General features: G+C 44.0%; 1 protein-coding gene across 3 annotated transcripts in view; it reads left to right on the forward strand.

Annotated features, from left to right (window-relative positions):
- Nucleotides 1-7,769: 7,769 nt before the first annotated feature.
- Nucleotides 7,770-25,456, forward strand: part of Kitlg (KIT ligand) — an 86,818-nt gene continuing 69,131 nt past the window's right edge. For 2 of the 3 annotated variants that reach the window (XM_006979578.4, XM_006979579.4), the window contains exon 1: nt 7,770-7,980. In XM_006979578.4, the coding sequence (XP_006979640.1) occupies nt 7,966-7,980 (15 nt within the window). In that variant the 5' untranslated portion in view covers nt 7,770-7,965. The remainder of the gene's footprint in view (nt 7,981-25,456) is intronic. The other variant, XM_042263170.2, reaches the window with a different exon arrangement.

Here is a 25,456-nt window from a genome sequence, read left to right on the forward strand (position 1 = left end):
TCAAAAGTCACACACCCTGTGGAGAGACGGGTGTCCTTCAGTTGTTCCAATGAAAGAACAGTTCTGCTCCTGTTTAAAAAAGAGAGAGTCACATAGAACAAACTCGTCAATTAGGCAATAAGCCATGCTCTGGCAATTTCTCATTTAAATGATTCTTTAGAGGACACACGTTTCAAATGTTGAATATGAAAAAAGAGCACTAGCCCCATAAATTACCTTATAACCAAATAATTGAAAAACGGATAATGTCACTGCCCAAATAAATTTATCTAATGCATATAAAATTCATCAGACACATAGAAGATATAACTAAAATTATATAAGAATGTGCAGTTATATGATAAGTGTACATGGCAATGGAGAAGAGTTATGTAATAAAATACATGAAAGTTGTAGAACTATGAGACATTTGAACATCCAAAATGTACACATATAGTCTTATATTGGTTTTTGTTTGTTTATTTGGTTGATTGGTTTGGATTTTTGAGACAGTTTCACTCTAGCCCTCGATGTCCTAGAACTCTCTGTAGACAAGGCTGGCCTTGAACTCACAGGGAGCCACCCAGCCTCCAGAGTGCTGGGATTAAAGGCGTGTGCCACCACCACCCGGCCACAATCTTATATCATAAGCAAAACAAATATATGAAAACATTCCCAGAATAACACATCATGTAGAAATAAATTTCACCCTTTCTTCTTTTCTAAAAGTTGTTATATGAACAATTTTTAAATCACTGGGCCAGTAAGAGGGCTCAGTGTGTGAAGATTTTGTCACCAAGCCTCATAACCTGAGTTTGATCCCAGAACACATGTAACAAGGTGGGCATCCCCCAAAGGCCTGGAACTCCAACCTCTTTGTACATAAGCACGCCTGCAGACACGTGTGAATATACTCCCACATACACACAAATAACTAAATATTTTTTAGAAGTAAACCACTCACTCCACTGAGGTGGCACATGCCTACTGCAGTCCACTGACTTAGAAAGCTGTTCATTGGAACCTAGGACTTGAAAAAAAACCTAATCCACACAAAGAGACCATGTCTCAAAACAATTGTGTTTTTTTTTTTTAATTTTTTTATTGTTGTTGTTTTACCTCTTTTAGGACAGGAACAGAATGTTTTCTCTTTCATCTTTATTGGCAGCCCTGCTTCCGGATTGGCTGGGGTTAGTTCTCATAAGTCAGGTCTAGGCATGTGAGCAGTGCCTTCCTTCTACTATAAATGGGCTCATCTTGGTCCTCAGAGTTTTGTTGTTTTAGCTGCGGATTAGTTGTGTAACTACATTTTACCAAAATCCTTTTTTCAGTTTTAAACCTATGTCCATGAAATAAAACAGTTCCTAAAATCTTTCAAGAGAGGGAAACAGAATAGCACAAATAGGTAAATTAAATGATCACATTTCTTTTCTTTGAAAACAAATTTTGTTAAATTAAAAATAGCATTTATGCAGGTTGGGGATTTAGCTCAGTGGTAGAGTGCTTGCCTAGCAAACGCAAGGTCCTGGGTTTGATCCTCAGCTCAAAAAAAAAAAAAAAAAAAAAGCATTACACTCAGTAGAGAAAAAAATGACATGAAGTGTGTCTTCATCAAGTCCTGTAGGCACACTCTCTCTAGAATGTTCCATTTTGCCTTCCACGGCTTATTTTATTCTTTCACCCAGTGTATCTTGAGCAATATTCCTTATTCTTCATGAAGTGGAGGCTTGTGTATGACAAATTCATGTTCCCGTTAACAGTAAACCTAATTAAAGTTGTAAGGAATGAGCAACAACTCTGCTTCAAAGAGGAAGTGATACCTGAGCCAGGCTCCAGTCATGAAAAGAAGATTTCAGGCAGAAAATAGAGGAAAAGCTGCTTCGGGCTGAAGGAACGGGGAGCAGAGGGACAGAAAGCACGAGAGAGAAGGTGTGAGCTATCCAGTGGAGGAGCTGGAAGGAGGTGGGTACCGCCATAGATGAGTCCAGGAAGCTATACACACTGTGACCAAATTGTGAGCCTTTACATTTTATTCCCTAGATACTAAGAGTAAAAATACGCATGTAGGCAGTGAAGTGGCACGGCCGGATTTGTACACGTGTAATAGTTAAATTTGGCAGCAAAGTTAAAATGCTGTCCGCAGACAGTTAGGTGAGATTCACAAGACTTCTCTGAAAGACAGTGGTAAGAATGGACAATGCGTTGGAAAAAATTACTAGCAGTATTAAAGTGATGAGAACGGGTGATGAGTTGGAAGAAATTATTAATATTATTAAAATGCTTGGGAAGAAATCAGTTATTGACTATTATTGTTAATATTTGGAGAGAAACAGTGCTTTAGGAAAATATTAATTTTATGAAAATTCGTTAATACTATGTAGAGGTGTTAAAATATGTGTCAACTAAATGAACCGGTGAATAAATACCAATAGTTATTTCTGTAAAGTTGAATTAGTATTTCTGACATGGATCCAGAAGTTCTACCTCTCAGACTCATTTTTCCAATAACTGGCTCCTCTCTGGCCTCTGTAACTTAGTCAGATTGGTATTTGGAAGTGTCCCTGTGTTGTGCTCACAGCCCTAGACACTGGAGATAAAATTATGCATGCAGGAAGGTATACACAGTCTTGGTTTTAGGGAAATGATCACACAAGCACACAAATGTAAAACTGCAGCTGTTTTGAGTAAGGGAAGGGATTTATGATTCAGTTTACAGTAGTAGGAGTTGAGCAAATGGAAGCCATCGGGAGCAGCTTCGACGGACAAGGGAAGACAGAGTGCCTTGGTTCACCCCTAAATACTGAGCAGATATATCCTAAGCGAAGATGAGAGAGTGGAAGCGTCCAAGCAGAGGATGGGATCATATGCAAATGCACTTAGCTGAGATAGAATTGTGGGGAGCAGGAGAATGGTTGACCTCCCAAGGAGGAGCTCAGGATATGCCCAGGAGACCTTAAAACCTTTGCTAGGCTCTGTATTCTTTAGGACAAGGGCGGTGCAAAACCACCAAAGGCTTTTCAGTAAAGGAGGCTCTGTAGTCAGAGAATGGTTCTTATCCTTTGGTCTGTTCTCCTCTTTAGTTATCTAAATTGGAAATGGATGCCACCCTTCTGGTACAGTTTGCCTAGACCGTGCAGGTTTCAGGACGGGGCGCCATCTTTAAAAAGAACAGGTACAGGAGGTTGGGGAGGTGGCTCAGTGGGTACAATACTTGTTACACAGTCATGGGGACCTGAGTTCAGATCCTTGGTAGGCGGGTCGAAACAAGGTGTGAACACATAGGCCGCTAACCCCAGCACTGGGAAGGGAGGAGACAGGCAGATTGGGGGCGGGGGAGGGGGCGGGGGGGGGGGGGGGGGGGCTCAGCCAGTCTCGATGAAACTGGTGTGCTTAAGGTTCAGTGAAAATGAACCTGTCTCAAAAAATGTAAGCTAGCAGATTCCAAGTGTAGATCTCTTGTCTTCCCACATAAGGGTGAGTGTATAAACACAAATACATCACACACACACACACACACACACACACACAAATGTGTACATAAAATCAGCATATGTATCTAAAAGAGGACAACCACAAGATGCTAAAAGAGCACAGGATAGGTCTTGTGTTCAAGACAAAGATTCATAACATCTATTTTCTAAACTAAATATGCCTAACAACAACAAAAATAGTAAATCCCTCCAAACTTTTCCATTAATTGGATTAATTTTTTAAAATGCACAAAGAACTACCTACCAAAAAGCATCAGACATATAGAAGACTAGATAACCACAGGAAGGCTTTCTACCCAGCATGCTGTATCTTGAACTCTGAGCTGTGAGGTAGGGAGCCTACCATGAGAAAGCACCCCATGGGCCTTGTCTACTGGGACATCATATTGCCTGTATTAATAACTCCTTGGATCTTTCATGATAAGGAAATGTTGACTGCATGCTAAAAATTACCCACTGTAAAGGCTATTATTATTTCTGACCCACTCCTCAGCTTAGGATGAGCTGGCCTATGATGTTCAGTTTACTACCAGCTCTTCCCAATCCCTCTCATGGCTTGGTTATGTTTCCTTGACTTTCAAGCCACTTGACTGGACCACAAAAATGGTCCACAGTTGACAGTGTGGTGTATATTTAGACTTTGCTAGGAAAGTAGACTTTAAGTATTCCCAGACCTCAAATTATAAGTATATTAGAATGCAGGCATGTTAATTAGCTTGATTTCAAAATTTCACAATAGGCTTAAAGAGATTGCTGAATGGTTAAGAAGACAGATTGCTCTTCCAGAGGGCCAGGGTTCAATTCTCAACACCACAAGGCAGCTCACAACCATCTGTAATTCCAGTTCCTGGGGATCCAACATCTTATTCTTGCCTCCCTGGGCACAGACACATACAGGCAAAACACCCATACATGTAAAATAAAAGATAGAATTAAAGTGTGTGTGTGTGTGTGTGTGTGTGTGTGTGTGTGTGTGTGTGTGTGTATAATGTTGTACATGATACACTTATGCAATTTTTACTTGTTAAATATACTTCATTACCTCTAGGGAAAATACATAGCTGACTTCAAAATAATTTTTCGATGTTTTCGTTTTTGTTCTTGCACATGCATATGTGTGATGTATGTGGGGACACACACATACCACAGTGCGCACATGGCGGGCAGAATGCGGGGTTGACGCACTCCGTCCACTTTTGCGTGCATTCCAGAGATCTAATTTCAGGCCATCAGATTCACACTGCGAGCATTTTACCTGCTGAATCATCACATCGGCTCCCATCAAAGCAATCTTTTTTTTTTTCTTTTTTTTTTTTTCTCCTGGTTTTTAGAGACAGGGTTTCTCTGTGTAGCTTTGCGCCTTTTCTGGATCTCGCTCTGTAGACCAGGCTTTCCTCGAACTCACAGAGATCCTCCTGCCTCTGCCTCCCGAGGGCTGGGATTAAAAGCGTGCGCCGCCACCACCGCCCGGCAGCAATCTTTTTCTAAACGATTTATTTTTATTCATGTGTATGTGTGTGTATCTGTGTGTCTGCTGCAGGCGTGTAGGTGCCCATAGGGGTCAGACGGGGCTGGGTTCCCTGAAGCTGGAGTTACATCCACCTAAGAGTTCTGGGAACCGAACTTGGAGCCTCTGGTAAAGCAGTAAGTGCTTTTAATAAATGAACTGCCTCCCCAGCCCCACAAAGTAATGCCAGTAGAGGAAAACACTTGCTAGGCCCCAGATTAAGCATTTCTTTTAAAATATTTTACATATTTATATTCATCCGCCCCCACCCTTTTCTTCTTCAATACAATCTTACCGTGTAGCCCTGGCTAGACTGGAACTCACAAAGATCCACCTGCCTCTGCCCCCTAAATGCTGGGATTAAAGGTGTGCACCACCACCGCCTGCTATTGTTAATACTAATGCTCGATAATTTATACACAAAAGGTTTAAACATCAATTTGGAATCACTTGTTATATTCTGTTGATCTACTACATTGTTAAATATACTTCTCAGCATATATCAATGTTGTTAACAAGTCCACAATTTTGCAAACCATGAGCCACACTTAAAGTCATCTCAGGGTTCCCTGTGGTTATGAATGTCTGCCTGGCTTTGAACCTTGCAGACAGATATTAGAGTCTGCACGGGAATCTGAAGGGAAAAATCAACCTTCCTCAAAATCATCTCTCATTAGATCTCAATGCAACTTGTCGGGATAAAGCTCTTTTGTACATATAGCAGATATTTGGGAGATTCTGTCAGACAAACCAAAGAGATACTGAAGGGCTGCGTTAAGACAAGGATTGCCAGGAGGGACCCCTTCCTTTAAAGATTTTCCAATATAGTTATATTTGGTGCCCTTTTAGGCTTCTTGCTCTTCTGGTCAAAATGGTTCGTTGCACCTTTTTAGTTGAAAGTGAAAAAAAAATCAGTTATATAATATTTTCAGCTTTTCTTCTGGTCTCCCCCACCAAAAATTAATAATCTTGTAACCGAAGAAGGATTTACTCTTCCAGCTGCGAGCTCCTACGAGGATGTGCAGAGATTTACCTCCTCTCTGTTCTCCACAAACTTGCAGATGAGGGAAGCAGACAGGATATTAGCCCCTAAAGTAGCCATGTCTTGGAACCTGTGATTTATGTTCCCTAGCACTTCCGTCAAGAATCCAGGCTGCTGTCAGTGGGGTTCAGATTGCTAAACAATTAGCTTTAAAGTGGAGAGATTATTCCCGATAGCCCAGGTAAACCAATGCAATCTCCTAAATCCTTAGAAGTGCCACAGGGAGGCAGACCAGAAGGTAAGAGTCTCCAAGGGGAGACTCAGTTTCACATTACTGGCTTTGAAGATAAGGGTAGCTGTGAGTGTAGGAACCTTGGGCAGCCTTAGAAGCTGGGAAAGGCAAGGAAGTGAATTCTCTCACTCAGCCTGCCCAAAGGAATGTGTCTTGGCAACAGCTGATTTTTCCCTCAACAAAAGGCATTTTGGACTTTTGACCCCCAACACTAAGACCAACGTGTGATGTTTTACACCATTTAATCTGTGTTACATTCTCACAGCTGAAGTAGGCAAGTAGTACAGTGAGTTTGGCATACTTGGTTTTTGTTTGTTTGTTTGTTTTTTTAACAATGGAAACTGAAGCAATCAAAGCAAATTTGGAATGCTCCTCTCTTGGGAGAATGGCTGGACTCCTAAATTTATGCAGCATGCTTGCTCCAAGAGATTACTGATGGGGATGCTAGGTTAATATTTTCTTTATAAAAATAACCAAATTTTTTATTATTCTTCAATTGCGTGTAAAAATATTGAAGTGCTTTTGGAAAATCAAGGACATACTTGTTTGGCATATTTTTTTAAGGCAGTATATCCAAGGTTCTGGATTTAAATTTAAATTGGATTTAAATTTAAACTTGGCTATTTGGGGAAATTAACCTCTTGAGGCTATTTCTTTATCTGTAAATTGGGAAACACACACACACACACACACACACGCACTAGGTCCATGGAAAAGATTTAAAGAGATAATTTATGCATAGTTGTTGCGCAACACCACATACGTAATAAACGAGTCATCATATGGCGGTGTTAGCTATTACTATGACGGTTTGCATTATCGTTCCGATTTTACAAACTTTCCTGACCAAAAAGTGGACCTTTCAAAACCCTTGCTGTGAGGGACAGCTCGCACATTTAGTAACTTCTTTCAATTTTGTTTTCTAAAGGCACTGGAGTAGACTCTTGAAAACAACATCTCCCTTAGTAACATTTAACCCTGAGTCATTCATTTTCTCACTAAAGTAACTGAGGAGAGAGAAAAAAAAGAAAGAAAAGAAGACTGTTTAATACAATAGCTAAACCATAGATTGTAATTAAACTTTTGTTGTTGTTGTTGGTTCTATTATTTTGTTGCGGGGCGGGGGAAAGTCTCCGCTGCGAAACAGGTGAAGTTGGCCGCGCAGCTCCGCTTCACCCTTATAGACGGAACTGGGACCCTCTCCGGAGCACGAGGTGCAACCATGGTCCCCACGGTTCCCCCCGGCGGTGCTAGCCTGCTGCAGAGCTGAGCCCCGCGCTGCGGTCGGCAACCGCTGCAGGTTGTTCAGCGGCGTCCGAGACTCCCCGCGCCCCCAGTGGACTCTGGCCAGTCCCTAGGCCGGGGACGCACGAGGCCCGATCTGTCCAACCTCTGGGACGATCCCCGCCCTCCTGCGCGCGCGGTTCGCCTCCAGGAGGCTCCGGAAGGGAAGGAGGCGTGTCCGGAGCGGGCGGGCGAGCAGGAGCTGTATAAAAAGCCCTGGCGGCGCAGCAGCCGGGGCTTCACTTGCTGTCTGTCACTGGGACCGGGAGTGCTGCGGGAAAGCAACGGCCGAGGACAGGGCTCTGCGCTCGGGCTACCCAATGCTGGGACTATCTGCAGCCGCTGCTCGTGCAATATGCTGGAGCTCCAGAACAGCTAAACGGAGTCGCCACACCGCTGCCTGGGCTGGATTGCAGCGCTGCCTTTCCTTATGAAGAAGACACAAGTGAGTAGGGGCACGCCCGGGAGGAGCCTGAAGGCTTTCCAAGAAAATCGCGCCCGGAGCCCCGGGGAGCCCGGCGCGCCCTGGGACCGGCAGCCGGGCCATGTGGGGCTGCGCCCGCCGGGTGAGCCAGGAAGGTGCGGGGGAGGCAGGCGTGGTGTGCGAGCCCGAGCCTCCCTGCTCTGGGGTGTGTGTGTGTTTAGAGAGGGGGGATGAGCCCGGGAGCTGGGGAGCGCCACGGGTGAGAGGGAGCGGGTGGCAAGTTTGCAGCCGCCCCAGCGAAGTTTGGAGCTGTCAGTCAGTCGCAAACCGCAGCTTGCAGGCTTCGCTCTTCGGCCTGGGAGTTCGAGTTATCACGGGGGAAGGCTTGTTTTTGCACGGGAGGTCTTTCCCCGTGGATTCGGGGAGATTATGAAACAGCTTCCCACGCGCCACCCTCGCTCGCTCGCGCAGTCAGATTTATCTGTGCGGTCCCCAGGTGGGCGCGGGACGCGGTGGGGACGCGGGTGCAGCCGCTGGAGAGAAGCCAAGCCAGAGCTCCTAGGCAGCAGCGCCAGGCGGGGTGCAGAACCTGCCCGGCAGGCGGGGAAAACTTGGCAACCTGAGAAGTCGGCCGGGTTCACAGCTCTGGGTGGGCCCTCCAGAAAGCTCTAGATGGAGTAGTAGTACTTCCACTCTGCATGACGCCCTCTTCCATTACAAAACAGTAAAAGTTCTTTTTTTTTTTTTTCCCTAAATGTACACCTCCTAAGGATGGTTATTGAGATAATGCCCAGGGTCGCTAAATTGCGCTTTATGCATAAAACATTGCCCGGGGGTACAATTATGTCTTTTCTTCGTTGACGCACATATCTGGCTCGGGGTTATAAAGAGCCACTGTAGTATTCTTCTCTATAGTTCCTTTTACCCCCCGCGGTTGCCACCTCTTCATGGTTCTTCCTTTCCGAATTGTTCTGTTAGCTGCAGCAGGTTAGATAAAGCGTCTCTTTCACATCCTTCCCGTCCCCTCCCTCCCCCATTCTGTGGGTGATCGCAATTTCTGAAATGTATGGATCGGGATGAGATTTGAGGGCTTGTACTCATCTTCAGCTTTGATGAAGGCATCCGTGTATTGCAAGTAATTAATTAAATGACTCATATGACGTCTTATTTTAAATAGATATCTAGGCTTGGAGAGGAACCCATTAGGAACCAGCAAGAATAAAGCACCTTTCTCTGGTTTGGAAAGGGATGGGGAGGGAGCATGACCAGGCATACTGGAGGTGTTTTCCCTAGAACACTCTCCCTGACTCAGTGAGGTTGGGGGAGAAATGGAAGGCAGGTATCCACCCCGGCATGCAGGTTAGTTTTTACCCAAGGCATCACACCTAAGATCGCTATAGTATGCTCTTGAGATGCGGATGGTAACGATTCCTGCAACAAAGAAAAGTTTTGCTGTGGCTGCTTTGCGTGTACGTGCCTTCTGCTTTGTGGAATGATAAACAAGGGTGGGGTACCTATTTCTTTTTTATAATAGCATCTGCTTACATGAATAATGGTGGCGGCTCTGAGTGGAGCAGCCTCTGATTCAGGAAGAGAGGCCAGACCTTCTTATTTAAACAAGAAAACAGGAGGCAGACAAGGTTAATGTGCAACACGCCAAAGCCCAGCAGTGTGGCTATGGAGTCACTTTGAGAGGCGGTAGGATTGATGATCCTTGCACCCTCTTTGCAAAACGAAGTGCGAGCTTCGTAATCTCCTTTCTCGCTTTGATTAAATGGCTGTGTAAATAGGATTACATGGAATAATTCCATTGGAAACTAGAAAGAAGTAGGTCCAGTCTGCAACACTGTGTCGCGGTGGCCTGGGTGACTCTGTGCTGTGCCGGCCAGAGATATTTGAGACAACTTAAGTATTTTAGAAATGTGACCTGTTTGGACCAAGTTAAAGTGCAGGCCCTTTTGGGGGAACTTGCCACTGATAAAGGGTTTGTAGGCAAATGGAGGGCAGCGCTCTCATTGAATGAAGGCATTCATTGTCTCGACTCTAATGACCTTCAAGGTTTCCTTTAAGGATACTTCTAGCAATTCACATTCTTGTCCCTGAAAAAGAGGACACGGGGAATAGCACCAAAATCAATAAAATACTCGGTCGCAATGAAGGAGGGGATTAGATTCGCTTTCCTGTTATCAGGTCTCCTAATCCAAGAGTTGTGAAGAGATTGTCTACATACCTCTGCATGTGCAGGGTAAGGGAAATGGACACTAAGAAAGATCCGGGCTTTTTTTTTTTTTTTCCTTTTTAATTTGATGTTATTTTTGCCGGGGAGGAAAATCTACTTTTATTAGTCTACTGTAAATGTGGGAACAATACCAACTTCTGCTACAGCCCCCTGGTTCAGTGTCTTCTCGTTACCCTCTAAGTGAAAAAGAATTTACTGGTAATATTTTTTAAAAGGATTTTGATTTAAAGGATCTAGCTTTGCAAGAATCATGGGGACACCAGGCATTTTGAGCCTTCAGTCAAGCTAAATAAGTGTGAAAATTCCCTCAGCAGCCACTTGGGGCTTGATGGATGGCTCTTTGATTTACTTAGTACCACCAGTGATAGACTTCAGGATTTGGAAAATAAGTACACACAGCAGTCACGCTGAGCAGTCGGGACAATAAATGATGTCTTGTGTCTGCAATGAAGAATGTGTTTTGTATTTTTGAGATTTCTCTTTCTCTCTCTTCCCCCTCCCCCCACCCCCTTCCCAGTGCATGAATTTACAGTATCTAAAGAAAACTGTGACTCTGGCTTAGAAACAGTATCCCTCTCAATAATAAGCAGCTATTTTTTTAAAAACACAAGACTCTAATACGTTACATTGCAATGGAGAGGCCATGTTGCAGGGCCAGTGGTGTGGTCAACATACTGTGTTCATGTTTATGCCTGTTATGCTTACATCTTAGTGTCCCCTACAGGTTCCCATAGCTTGTTGTGAGTGTTGTCAACGTCAGAAGTACGGAGACAGGAAAGGTCTGTCTTGAAAACAATGCAGAAAGGTCTATTTTAGGAACACTGAAGCGCTCAGGGAGGCGGCAACAAATAGAATTTTAGCTTTGACTGACTGTACTAAAAAAAAAATATATCTTTTTTTTTTTTTTTTTTGGTCTACGAAATATTTGTCACGTGGGTGACAGCGGCAATTACAATCTAGAAAAATTAACATATTTGTCAAAAGAGCATTTTAAATCTTGTCCTTGCAGTCGCTCGGTTTTCGGTGGGTGCTTCCAGTAGGCCTAATTTATGTAGCTTTTAATTGATACATTCTGCCAAGACTTCGAGACTCAAGTGCTAAGTCGATTACATTTAACATAAAACAGGGAAAATAACCATATGGAAATCTGAAAGCCAGTGCCAAACCAATTAAAATTGCTAAATTTTATTTATGTCTTAACTGCTGATGTGAAGATAGCAAATTGTGAGCGAACGTTTGTTCTTTAATGACAGGTGATTGAGATCTTACCGCCACCTTAGGTAACATTTAAAAATAAAATCCCTGCCAAAATAACTAGTCTTTCAGCTTTGGAAGCTTCTTTCATGTTCTCTTTCCGCTCTCTCCCTGTTGGTGGAGCACCTAAAATACAGTTAGTGGGAAGACTCTAGCCTGGGAAGACTTAGGCTTCAATTCCCGTTTTTACCACTCATGAGACAAATGACCTTAGGCAAGAGGCATCTTGGGATTTCCGTTTTGTAATCTGTGCGATGTTAGTAAAATAGTTATAAAGATGTTTCTCAGATGGTGGCTGAGAGGACTAAAGAGGGGGTAAACAGTCTCTGTCCTGCACAGTAGCTCACTGTAACTACAGTCTGAAATGCATTCCTGAGAAGGGAATAGCCCTCCCACCGACTTAAAATGACCCCTAAGGAGTAACGCGGAGAGCAAGCTTTTCTAAATCTGGATCCTTTAATTCAGTGCTTGGCCTTCATTACAAGCTGACATCTGATTATCAGTTGTCCTTAACACAGGCTAAACTAGGAATGCGCCAAAAGGAGGGTGGTAGTGTGTGGACCTGCGGATGGGAAGCTCTCTAAAGTGACCGAGAGATCTAGGGTGGGAAACAGAAGTGGGAGCATTCTTCCGATTTACTTTCCAGTCTGTCTACTTGGGTCAAGTTCATCATCTGTGGTTCTGAAGTTCTGAGTCTTCCTTCAGACTACGAAGAACTGGTCAGCTCCCATCCATGCTGTTATAATTGCTTTTCTCTGTGAGGATGGACATTTGCTTCTTCTTTATTGTCATAACCAGGCAACGATCTGTGATATTTCCCCCCCCCCCACTATCCAAGTTTGGGGACCTCCCCCCTCCATCTGTAAATTGTGGAGAGGCATTGGATATATAAATCTCCAAGTAGAGATCTGTTATCTGTTCAAGTACGTGAATCACCAGCAGCTGCAGGAATTCTGTGTTTGGTCTTAGTCACCTCTGTGGTGAGAGAGACCACCTGGAGGAGATGCTTGAGCCGTGCTCTGCACTCAGGGCTGTTGTGTACGTGTACAGTCCCTGCTTCATGGAAACCATTGACTCCAGCCTTGCTGATTTACAGATGCAGAAAGATGTTTTGCCTTTTGACTTAATTATGGGCATACTGAAAACTGTTTACTGGAACTGGGACTGGTATTATTATTATCCTTCCCTACCTATTTCTGTCTATCCAGAAAAAAAAAAAAAAGAAGGTGGGGGTGCTTTTCATATAATTAGGCCTCCTCCTGGTTGTTCTTCTTCTTGTTGTTGTTCTTTTTTTTTTCTGAAGCATGGTGTGTGTCATCCAAGGGAAGACTGTTGCATTTCCTGTGTCCTTTGACTGTATTTTACTGATTGTTTCTAGGCTGACAAACTGGCTTGGCTATTAGGGGACTGTGTTCTTTTTTAAATTTTATTTATTTATACTCCATGGGCATTGGTGTTTTGGCTGCATGTAAGTCAGTGTGAGGGTGTCAGATCCCTTAGAACTGGAGTTACAGACAGTTGTGAGCTGCCTGTGTGGGTGCTGGGAATTGATCCTGGGTCTTTTAGAAGAGCAGCCAGTGCTCTTAACCACTGAGCCATCTCTCCAGCCCCTGGGTTCTTTTCTTAACCTGAATACCGAGTTGTGTGACTTTGGGAAATTATTTGGACCTCTCCAAGCCTGTTTCCTCAACTGTAAGAAGGAAAAGTAGGACTGTTCTTTTCTAAGTGCCGCTGCTTCTAAAAAATCTTTCTCTACTAAAATACTTCTAAGAGGGAAGTTTGAACCAGATGGCGCAGGAGCTTCCTTTAGTTTTGAGGTTTATGTGGCCATCGCTTCAGCGTGAATACAGTGTGTTGCCATTGGTTTAGGATGATGCGCCGGCTGATGGGGAGACAGTCAGATTTAAGTTTAGACTGTTCTTCTTTAGGAATTTCACCTACTGCTAGTTATTTCTCTAAAACAAGGATGATATTTCTAATTGAAGAAGACCTCCACTTTCCACCAATCTTCTGAGTTCTCTGAGCGAGGAAGAATCCTAAACAGTCAGACAGTCCCACGACATACGTTTTTTTGAGACACTGCTTCCCAGTGTCTTCCTGCCAGGCTCCCACATCTCTATGGGGTGAAAATAGACAAATCTGGTGTTGTGGCAGGAAACAGGAGTAGAGAGAATCAGAGGAAGGGGCTTGTGCATTTTGTTCTGTGTCTAGATGCGTGGCCTTGGACAAGCCACTGAGTCTCAATATCCCTGAATAGCATCCATACTGAGAAGGCAACAGTAGCTGAGGCCACAGACATGGACCGAGCTGGGAGCCTTGGGGGAAGGCTAGCTCTGTAGTAGTGTTTGCCAAGTCCCTGCTTGCCTCAGCATTTACCAGAGCGCCTCTCAAGCAATCCCCGTCCACCTCACTTCCTTGGCTAGTGCTAGATACAGGACGCAGGGCTGGCAACCGATTTTCTTGAGATGTCAGAAGCCACAGCTCTCCTTGTTGACATCAGAATACTTAAAAGCCAGCTGGGCCGTCCTGCAGCCAAGAGACTAGAGATTCCGCTGAACAATTGTGCCATGGCCATGGCAATAATGCTCAATTCCGAGTGCTGCCAGCGAGTAATGAGTTGCCTATTAAAAGAAAGTTCACAATTGAGGCAATACTCCAGACTATTAAAAAAAACAAAAGACAGCAGTAGCCTTCTTTTGGTTATCTGGATGCAGATTGAGTACTTGACTCGGCACCTGTAACTGTTGGCTATGCTCGGCTCTCTTGAGAGCTGTGGATTAGAGGCTGGTTTTGTTGGGAGGGGAGCGATTAGGTGGCCTTTGTGTATGTGTGTGTGTGTGTGTTCTCTGTACACAGACGGCAGCTGGAACATCTCCTAGATGCCTTGTGAAGAATGCCTTTGCTCTCTAGGGTGACCATGTAAAAGGGTGTGAAAAGACCACAGGGAAACCCATCCATCCACAGTAGCCACTTATAAAAGCAAGGCTGGGTCGTCTTTGCAGAAAGGGCATCTCTGGTGTGTAACTGTGGCCTTGTGTAAACCTTGGAGGGGAGAGCGCAGCCTGTCCTGGGGGTGGGGGCGGGTTGGTTTGCGGGGTGGGGGGGTGGGGGGTGGGGGGGGTTGCTTTGTCCGCACATAATTGTGTTGCCACCCGAGGTTCATCTTAGGAACAAAAGCGCTGTGGGTGCTTAGAACGTCTTCTTTTTCACCTTGATATACATACAATCTCTGAAGCAAATGACCTTTTCCATTTCAGTGTGCTTACTAACACTCCAGGGTGAATCACATCACGTTACTGGCTTGTGTGTGTATTAGACAAGATGGCCGTCAACACTCAGAAGTGTGTAGTGGTTGATGCCTGTGGAGGGTCCCTAGGTACTCTACTGTGATGAGCTTTCTGTTGTATTCTGGGGTGACCCCCCACACACACACACACCCAGCAATCACCTTGTGAGAACAGACCAATTCCTGGGTCTCAAAGAAGAGCATTAATTAGACAAAACATGCTTTTGTTCTAAAGGTCTTGCTACCTCCTGGGATCCGTCCTGTGCGGGTACCGTGTGTTAAATTGTTATAACTCAAGTCACCACTGAAAGTTAGCTGGATGAGCCTCGAGAAGGGAGAAAGTAGAGATGCTTTTATACTAACTGGCTTACAATACAATCTAGAAAACCCAAGACCCGAGGATTGCAAAACAAACCCCAGGAGTCATATGCAGAGCCATTATTTATGCTTCTATATAAACTCACACTTTAGCACTTAATGAAATAATAAACACAGGAGGCCTTCCAGTGTCCACAACCAGCTCAAACCTCTGTGGTTGCCTCCGCCCGGATCTGTGACACTATTCAAAAGCTTACGTTTTGTAGGCCTCACGGGAGACCTTTGGTGCATTCTCCTAGGGGGAGCACTCAGCCTATCACACAGGTCTCTTCTGTCGAAAGTTGTAACTGTGCAGAGGAAGGGCTGATGCAGTTTGTTTCCAGGTAGTCTGCCTGCCCTAGGGGCTGGACTGCAGAGTCCTGAGGGGGCTAGGCAGGGTTCGTGAGCAATAAAAGGGAGATGGTTAACAGGAAGCTTTTCATATTTAGATGAAATTAATTTCGTGTAGAAATACAATTTGCATAGTTTTTTTTTTTTTGTAACAAATTAAAAGTTTTTTTTTTTTTTTTTCACTTAAACCCTTCCCAGGAGAGTGTTTTAAACCCTTTGTATAGGTTTATCATGTCTAAAAGCCTCAGTAAACTACACCCTAACACTGCTTATGAAATACTAGAAACCTCTTTTCCACTTTTAGAATTACGTTTGGTAACTTACTAAGCTACAGAGTTTTATTTCATGTTAATGTCCATTTCACTGTGAAGAATTTTAATTAAAAAAATCAGAAATAGTTTCAAATACAGCTAGTTTTGAAAGCTACCATTCACAATTAGAGGGCTCTAAGTCCTTCATATGCTTCAACATTTTAAACAATTAGACCTTTTTTGTTTGTTTGTTTGTTTGTTTGTTTTCAAGACAGGGCTTCTCTGTGCAGTTTTGGTGCCTGTCCTGGAACTCTGTAGACCAGGCTGGCCTGGAACTCACAGAGATCTACCTGGTTCTGCCTCCCAAGTGCTGGGATTAAAGGAGTGTGCCACCACTGCCGGGCAACAGTTCGACTTTTAAATGCAAAACTGATTTGGCCACTTATTGTTGGTACTTCTGTGCACATGCCCACATGGGAATAACCTAGCTTGAAGGATTGAAATTTGCTACAATCCATGTAAAGTATTAAAATGGGAAGCTATTTTTAAGTTCCCACCATTGTTTTATAGAATTGAACCATTCTGGTCATAACACATTGGCAAAATGGTGCCCAGCAGAAAGTAGTTCGAGAATTAATTCATTCCTTTAATTTTTCTTCTGGGAGGTAGGTGTGACTTCTTGTTCAGTTTCATTATGCAGGTGGGGAAACTAGGTATTGCCTCAGGGAATTTGTGATATATTGCCACTGTTGTCCCCCAGAGAGATGGCATGTCACTCAATGAGTACGTTAGTGTGACAGATTCAGTGCTTTGGAGATAGACATTCTGTTGACTGGAACACTGAATAGAAAGCAAAAGTGATTCAGAGAGTGAAAGCAGCAGCCAGGAATAGAATTCGGACAGAAAGTCATAGTTCCTGTTGCCTGGAAGGGTGGCTCATGTTAGATGCTCCCATCAATACACAATGAAATACATGCATGTCTGATTCCGGTTGTTGACGATTGGTACAGTTGTTTGCAAGCTTTTCTTTTGTACAAAAATACTAACTTTAAAAAAACAAAACAAAACCAAAAACTGTTACCAGTTTCATGTGCAGATAACTCCAGAGGCTACTTTGTCCATCACTTAACAGCAATCATTTTCAGTGAGTAGGCAATTGGTTTGTTGTGGAGGCCCATATCCTCTATTACTAGAGACCACGTGAGTGAATAGAGCGGAGGATGAGCTGTCTCATCGTTTTCATCACCTACTGGCTTTGTGACCCTCCGTCCGTTTTTCTCTCTCTGTATTTTACTTTCCCCATATTTGAATGGGCAGAAGTAACTGCAAGGTAGACGTATTCATGGGCAGATCACATGATAGACTATCAGCTGTCCTAGCAACTGGCACTTCACGTAGTACCGTTTCTGTGAAGGGTACCCAAGGGAGTAGCTGCCTAAGAAGTGAAAGAGAAGTTTATTGAGCAAGGAAAATAAGACTAGTTATTAAGTTAGCATGCACTGAACTTCCCATGAGGGAGACACTGAGCCACAAACTACACAAGATTTTCAAGCAAAAGTATTTGGAAGTACATAATACAAGGACGTGATGACACCCACCTCTCCCCAGCCCCTGCCTTTTGCCCCGCCTGAGACTTTCAAAATAAATAAAAGTTCAGAAAGATTCAGAAGATTTGCCTGGGATTAACAGGGAAAGAATGCAAGGAAGTCTCCAGGTTGAGAACAGGAAGCCACACCTATTAGGTTCTAAAGACTAGATCCCTCTTAATCACTGACATGCCACACACCCATATTTACACACATGCTTAGAGATACCACCTGTGCTATAAGTGCCGTGTTCCCCCTAGGCAGGGTGCTGAGGGCTTGGTATCCAACCGTAGTGCTGTTAAAAGTAGCAGAGCCTTTACCAGGTGGACCTAGTGAATGGAAGTTAGATCATTTAGTACCAGCTCTTGAAGTGTTGCTTTCAGATAACCATAAAGTGAACAGGCTTCAGCCACACCACCATGCCACCATGATACACAGTGCTACTACAGCCCCAAAGCAAGGAGGCCACATGACCATGTGCTAGTCTTGGAAACTACAAGCCCAAAGGAACCCTGTTTCCTGAAAAGTTGATCATCTCAATTTCTACCCCACTTGTAAGGTTTGAGGGGCTACTCCAACTCTTCCCCTCCTCCTCTCCCTCCCCTCCTCCTCTCCCTCCCCTCACCCTTTTTCTCCTCTTCCACCCATATCTTTTTGCACCAGGGAACCTGGGAGCAGGCAAAGTTGAGTTCCAGTTAAGGGGAAAATTTGCTTTGATTCCAGCTCCTCGGTGCTGTCCACAAGTGTCAATGGTTATGTTTGAACAGTGCCCTACAAGTCAGGGAGCCTGACTTCATAGGCAGCTCTCCAACCCCACCCCCCCACCCCCCACCATTTCCGGAACTCTCAAATGGAAGCTCCATACCCAAGCCTTCTGACTGTTGTGGGGGAGGCCCTTTGTAAGCTGTAAAAATGCCATTTTATTGGATGGATTTGGTATCTTTCAAAAAAGTAGTACTTGAAAGGCAGAGAGCAGGTTTTTAAATATTTTTAAATTGTGCTTCTAGATAACTCGTTGGAGAAAGAGGGGGTGCTGGAGAGGATATATTTATCAGTTTGCTCGGACTCTGTCTCCATGCTGTTTTTTTTTTTAAAGACAATATTCAATGGCCACAATCAGATAAGGAAACTCATTCAAATGCCTCTTATGATTATGTCTGGGTTTTAAGTCTGTAATTCATTTGTGTTGTATTCTTTACTTTAGGATTCCTTACTTATTCAGCAAAGACCACAGAAGACAATTAATTTAAGAGATTTAAAACCTGGCACCAGGACTACAAGCCTGTACCACTGTGCCTGGCTTTTTATGTTGGGACTTGAACTCAGGTCCTCCAGCACTATACTGCCTCAGCTTCTACCTCAGCCCAAAGTGAGAACTTTTTCCTCCTTTTTTTTTTTTTTTTTTTTTTCAAGACAGAGTTTCTCTGTTACGCCAGGCAGACCTGGCACTCAGAGATCCACCTGCTTCTGCCTCCCAGATGCTAGGATTAAAGGCTTCCACCACCAGATAACTTTTTTACAGACAGTTGTTCTAGCATCCTTAGTAACAGTATCACCATGTAACTAATTACTTTGTAATTACTTCATAGTGTGGCACCTTGTGAACAGAGGCTCAGCCAAACAGACTGGCAGAAGGTCTGCTCTTTCATGTAAGCTCCCTGCCTCAGTTTCCCTGTTGGTCAAATAGGGTGAGGGGACATTTCTCCTAGGAGACCTTGAAGACTGAAAGAAGTAGCCCACAGAAAGCACTTGGGGCCAGTGCCTGGTAAAAAGGAAGCCCTGAATAAACACCCAGGGAAGTCATTATATCAGCAAGAAGAAAATGGGAACTTAGTGTCCATCTGTAGTGATGGCTCATTTCCTACAGAGAGCAATTGTTAAACCCAGACTGTAGGGGTGCATGGGAAGACTAGAAGCGATTATCCAGTCTCAAGAAGAGTTTACCAAGAGCAAAGTTCCTTTTCTGTCACGTGTTCAAGGCCACAGAGCTCATCAGTGGTGGACTGGCCCATGAACCAGGAGGTCTGTATCCAAAGTTCACGTCAGTAAGCCTGGTGCCTAAAACTGGGGGTGGTGGTGGAGGTGCACAGTGTTAACCTTTTCCCATTTTTGATTCAGGGCGTGTTTCCCTGCCATCTTTTATTTGAGAGATGTCCGTTTTAGCATCTGAAGAAATCCACCTAATTGTTGAGGGAGAGTGGGAAGAGGGTAGCTTTTGTGTTAAAAGCACTTCCGTTTTACTTCTGGCTCTAACTCTGGGTTGCTGTGGGGTCTTAGGCAATGTATTTAACTTTGTTTAACCTTTGTGTAACCTTAGGCAGAATGGAAAGAGGAGACTTTGTAGTTTCCCTTTCGACCCCCCTCCTTGTTTGTTTTTTCTCCCCCCCTCCCCTTGTTCTGTCCCTCTCTTACCACCCCCCCACCCCCCTTTAAGTTTAGAAATGACATGTATGTGATGAACCATCTCAGAATTGTTCCATGATAAGTATTTTGCAGAGCTGGGGACATAAAACTCAGTGGTGGACTGCTAGTTTAACCTCTGGAAGACCCTAGTTGTATCCCTAGCCACAAACATGCCAACAGAAAGAAACCTTTCAGAGTTAACCTGCTTCCTATGATAGTGATAGTGTTGGCGGGTAAATTCTGTATTTGTCGTGTTGACTGAGGGGCCGCACAGACCCGGAGGAACGTGAGTGAGATTTTAACATCAGAATGAGGCTTGTGTCCTACCTCTGTCAATCACTGAGACCATCCGATATGATTTTCTTTCTTTCTTCAGGCCTCAGAGCTTCATCTAGTGCAGTGGTTCTCAGCCTTCCTAAGAGGACGACCCTTTAATAGAGCTCCTCATGCTGTGGTGACCCCAAACCATAAAATTGTTTTCGTGGTTCCTTCATGACTGTCATTTTGCTACTGTTAGGAATTGTGATGTGGATATCTGATAGGCACACGGCAACTCCTGTGAAAAGGTTGTTCGATTCCCCCCCCCCCAGCCTCCCCGAAGGGGTCACGACCCATCGGTTGAGAATCACTGATCCAGATGAATGCTAGACGGTAATTTACAGTTAGAACACAGGTTTAAATGAGGTAGTTCGGGGGAAATCGTCTAACTTAGGTGCCTTTCTCTGTAAGTAACGTCGCTGCTCTTTCAGGAGGGGCATTGTCTACCTACTCTGTCTCTGTATTCCATGTGTAGGATGGGTATCATCATTTGAAAGCCGCTCTCATTGAAAAGCAAAGCAAGATTGTGGGCAATGTGAGAGGCGGGCTGTGTCATTACAAACGGCCTGGCCAAAGGCAATGAAAGTGAGGGGGGAAATTCAAGCACTCTAAATACCTGTTTATTAATGTCTTTCAAAATGAGCCTTAACCTCTTTTGGAGGGGGGGGGGTTGCATTATGGAGACTGCTCTTCAATTTGAGAGATTTTGAGGCCCTCTGTTTTTCTGATATTTAGATTTTCTCATTTGTAAAATGAGGCTAGACTGTAGTTGACCAAATAGGTAAAGGGTTAGAAACTACTTACCAGAAACCTAGGTAAATACTTCCTGCTTCCAGTTAAATGTAATTTTTGGAGTGTAATATTGTGGTTTAATTTTTTAAAGTGTTACTTGAATAAATGTAGAAGACACAGTTTCAACATCTCTCTTATAAATCCATGTTCTGTTTCTTCTCAATGATTTCATTTTTTATTTATTTGTTTTTTATTTTTGGTACCAGCGATTGAGCCTAGGGCCTCACACGTGCTAAGCACATGCTGTACAATTGAAGTAAATCCCAAGCCTCTTGCCAGTGATTCTGTTGAGAGCTTGAGGCCCCAATTGTACAGGTTAATCTTGGAGTAAGTTTTTTATCAGTCAAAAGCAGACACAAGTTTCTTTTATCAGTCCATTTCTTCAGGTAAACAAGCATTCCGTTCGTTGACAGAACATTAAATCGTTATGTTTCTTTGATGGTGTGCTGACTTGTTCAAAGCACTCGTAGAAGAGAGAACACAGCTTCTGTTTTCTAATCATTTCCAAGCTCACAGTTGTTGTTTTTTTTTTTTTTTTAAAGGGTTTCTTGCCTGAATCTTTGACTACAGGCTTACAATTTCTTTGACTAAACTCACCAAGCCACAAGAGTAAAGTCAAGTTGGGCTCAATGTAGAAGAGGATCTGACACAAAAATTCTCACCAGGAAAAACAGATGGGGAATCTCTCATGGATGGTGGTGGGGGAAAAGGGGTAGTGATGGAGGATGTTGATGTTGTTGGTGATTGTTGGGTGGTGGTGGGTGTTGGGTGGTGGTGGGTGTGTTGGTGTTGGTGAGTGGTGGGTGGTGGTGGGTGTGGATAGTTGGTGAGTGTTATTGGTGGTAGTAGTGCTGGTGGGTGTTGGAGGGTGTTGCTGCTGTTGGTGGTGGTGGATGGTCATGGTGGTGGTGGATGTTGGAAGGTATTGCCGTTGGTGTTACTGTCGGTGGTAGTGGTCGTGGAAGGTGGTGGGAGGTAGTCCACTTTCGATGTCCTCCCCTGAAAGAAAAGAGCAAACAAGACAGACTGACCATGCCTATAAAGGGCTTAGGAGCAGAGTTAGATTTTAAAAGGGCTGAGGTTTCCACCTTTCCCCAAGGGTCTGTGTTGTCCTAGTTTTTGAGGAAGAACCCAGGAAAAGCAGAATAAGAATTTGCAAGGCAGCACATAGGAGACTCCCTTCTTAAATTCAAGTGTCTGGTGTTGGCCCACAGTCAGTCATAGAGATGTCCCTTTCATTATAGGCAAAAGGAGTAGTGGGTTCTAGAATCTTAGAGGTTCTCTGTAGTGACCACTGTGCAGTGGTATCAAGACAAGGCTAAACTATGACTAACCTCCTAGAATCTTCCACTGGTCTTTGTAGTACCAGGATAAAATCCAAGACTGTAGCACACTATTCAAGGTCCAGGACAAAATCCAAGCCTGCAGCACACCATGCAGGGCCCTCTGTGGTTTGGCTGTTGCTTATCTCCACCACACCCTGAGTCATAAATTTCACTTTGGCATCTTCTATGACCAGAGCACATGCCGTAGTGAATGTTCTTAAAGGCCTGGTAGCTCATGTACCTAATGCAGATAGAGTCTTTCTCCAGGGAGTCATCTGGGGGGTCCATTAACCCTTCTTCCCTCTTCTCCCTCCCTGAACTCAGACTCAGACACACACACACACACACACACACACACACACACACACACACACACACAGAGAGAGAGAGAGAGAGAGAGAGAGAGAGAGAGAGAGAGAGAGAGCAGAAGTACTGTTCATAATAACTTGAATTTTTTTTTTTTTTTTTACTTACTTGGTTAAACTAAGTTTCTTATCTTTTTTTTTTTTTTTTTTTTTTTTTTGGTTTTTCGAGACAGGGTTTCTCTGTGTAGCTTTGCGCCTTTCCTGGGACTCACTTGGTAGCCCAGGCTGGCCTCGAACTCACAGAGATCCGCCTGGCTCTGCCTCCCGAGTGCTGGGATTAAAGGCGTGTGCCACCACCGCCCGGCTTAGTTTCTTATCTTATAGTAACACAATGCCAAAGTCTTCGTGAAGATTTTCTTAACTGAACTATGATTTATTTTTTTTAAACATTTTACTACATTTATCTAGTGTGTGCCTACTATGGCATGTGTGGAGAAAACTTGCTGGATTGGGTTTTTTCTTTCCACCATGTGGGGCCTGGGAATCAAACTTAGGATGTCAGGTTTGGTAGCAAGCCCCTTTACTTGCTGGACTATCTCAACAGCCCGAACTAAGATGGTAGCGAATCATGTCTGGTGTCCCGGGGAAAACATCCACCGCCACCAGCCGTCTAAGCACAGCTCTGGGCATTTACTAGTTTTATGCCCACTGACATGAGCTGACACTTTGTGGGCATCAGTGTGGGTGAGTTGGAAAGGAGGAAGCAGTGGGTCTATTACTATTATGCGCTTGTGTCAATGGAGGCGCATGAAACCATGCACGTATCAGTCCCCTGCAAACACACATATTGTTCAAACGTAATTCTGTTCAGAGAAAAAAATGAGACGTATTCTGTTGAGATTGAGGAAGACCGTGGGCAGTTGCTTGCCTCTTTTTAAGGTAGTGGTTCTCAACCTTCCTAACGCTGTAACCCTTGAATACTGTGTGGTGGTGAACCCCCCTACCAAGAAATGATTTCCGTTGCTACTTCATAACTGTAATTCTGCTACTGTTATGAATCCTAATGTAAAAATGATTTCCGTTGCTACTTCATAACTGTAATTCTGCTACTGTTATGAATCCTAATGTAAATATCTGTGTTTTCTGATGGTCTTAGGTAAACCCCTGTGAAAAGGTCATTCAACCCCTAAAGGGGTCTCGAACCATAGGTTAGGAACCACTTCTTTAAGGACTCAGCATGACAGCTTGAAAGGCAAGTACCAGTTGCAGCTGATTCTAGATATCTGGAAGAATTAAGAGCCAGTCAGGGTGTTGGGACTGAAACTGTTCATTTCTGAGTGCGAGATTCTTAACTATGAGCGAAGTGTGTCACGTACTTTTATGTCCTAATTTGCCCCATCTGTGAGAGTGGCAATGTGACAGTTCCTTGGTACAGAAGAGGAATATGGGTTCAGAGAGGTTGAACAAGTTGCTCAGCATTTTATAACCATCAGTCATCAGGTCTCATCTGCTCCCAGTTTCTTGTTTAGTGGCAGTGCCGGGCAAGATGGTTACAGTAAAGGGATCCCCTCCCCCAGGTTACCCTTATTCATCACGCCTCATCCAGAAATGTCCCCATATTTTAGACTACATAGTAGGTGCCTGAGGTCATAGACATGCATCGGATGCTGTGACTAGTACCAGTTGTGATGTATATAACCGGCAAACTCAGGATTGTAACAGTGTGAGAAGTTTGAGATGGTTGCATCTGGGCGATATTTATGAATGAAAGGCAGACATGGTCAAGGAGTCTATATCAGAACAGTATTCCCACAGTTAAGATTAGAGATGACTGGAGTGTGGAGTAAAGAGCTGGAGAAGGGTTTAGGAGTGTTTTTAGATAACATAGAGGGCAGCATCTTAGTGATGGATATGACTGTGTATGCTTCAGTGCCAGTACTTAGGAGTCTGAGGCAGGAGGATTGCTGCAAGTTCAAGGTTAGCTGGGCCACTTAGCAAAACCTGGTCTCAAAAAAAAAAAAAAAAAAAAAGCAAAGAGACCGAGGAACAAAAACCAAACAAACAAGTTGGCAGTTCCAGAAACCAATCCTTTTCAGATTTTAGCTGCTTTTCTCACCAAGAGCAGAGTTCCGCTCTTGCCCCTGTTTGCGAGCAGACCTCCAGAAAGGGCCATTAGTGAGGGGAGGAGATAAGAGAGAAAGCTGAGCCCCGAGGCCTGTGTGCAGGAAGGTCCATGCGGACTTGGCACTCCGACGCTGCAGCAGCTGAAGCATGTCGTCTTAATTTCATTTAGCTGGATGCTCTGCTCACAAGCCCGTCTCTCCATTTCCTGAGGAAGTCGATTCCATCCCTGTTCTCTGCCATCTGGTGAGAGAGTCTCTTTGCTTTCCAAACAGTCTCGTGTTTACATTTCTGCCTCCCTCCTCTTTTGAATCCCCAGCAAAGCAGCTGCTTTGAAAAGAAGCCCAGAGGATTACCATGGGATGGTTTACTCACTTACCCTCTTTCCTGTCCCTAAGAGAAGCTATCTTTCTTCTTCTCCCAGTGTGACTTAGTGTGGGGACTTGAACTCTGAAAGTCCATTGTTCTTATTCTCATTTCTAAACCTGGATTAATTGGTAATCTTCCCGAAGTCTCGCATAAGGATGAAAATCAGAACAGCAGAAAAAGAACGTGAATACTGAACCTTTAAGAACATTTAATCATGTGAGTGGTGCCAGAGGACAGGTGGATCTCTTTGAGTCCCCGGCCAACCAGGGCTACACAACAAGACCCTGTTCCCACAAACAAACAAACAAAACAAACAAGTATTTAATAATAATAACAATGTCTGCCCGTATCACCTGTGCTGATAGATCTAAATTATCTCTACTTTCTTTTATTTCCTGCGTGCATGACTTTGTAATATCCGTTAGAGTCATATCATACAGAATGCCTAGGTATAATTACCCAGATGTCATGGTGAAAATAAAGTGTCGGGGCGGGGGGGGGGGGGGACAGAAAAGCTTAAAAAGTGAGCTTGCCTCACTT

The sequence above is a fragment of the Peromyscus maniculatus genome, chromosome 18 (genome assembly GCF_049852395.1).
Source record: "Peromyscus maniculatus bairdii isolate BWxNUB_F1_BW_parent chromosome 18, HU_Pman_BW_mat_3.1, whole genome shotgun sequence".
NCBI lineage: Eukaryota > Metazoa > Chordata > Mammalia > Rodentia > Cricetidae > Peromyscus > Peromyscus maniculatus.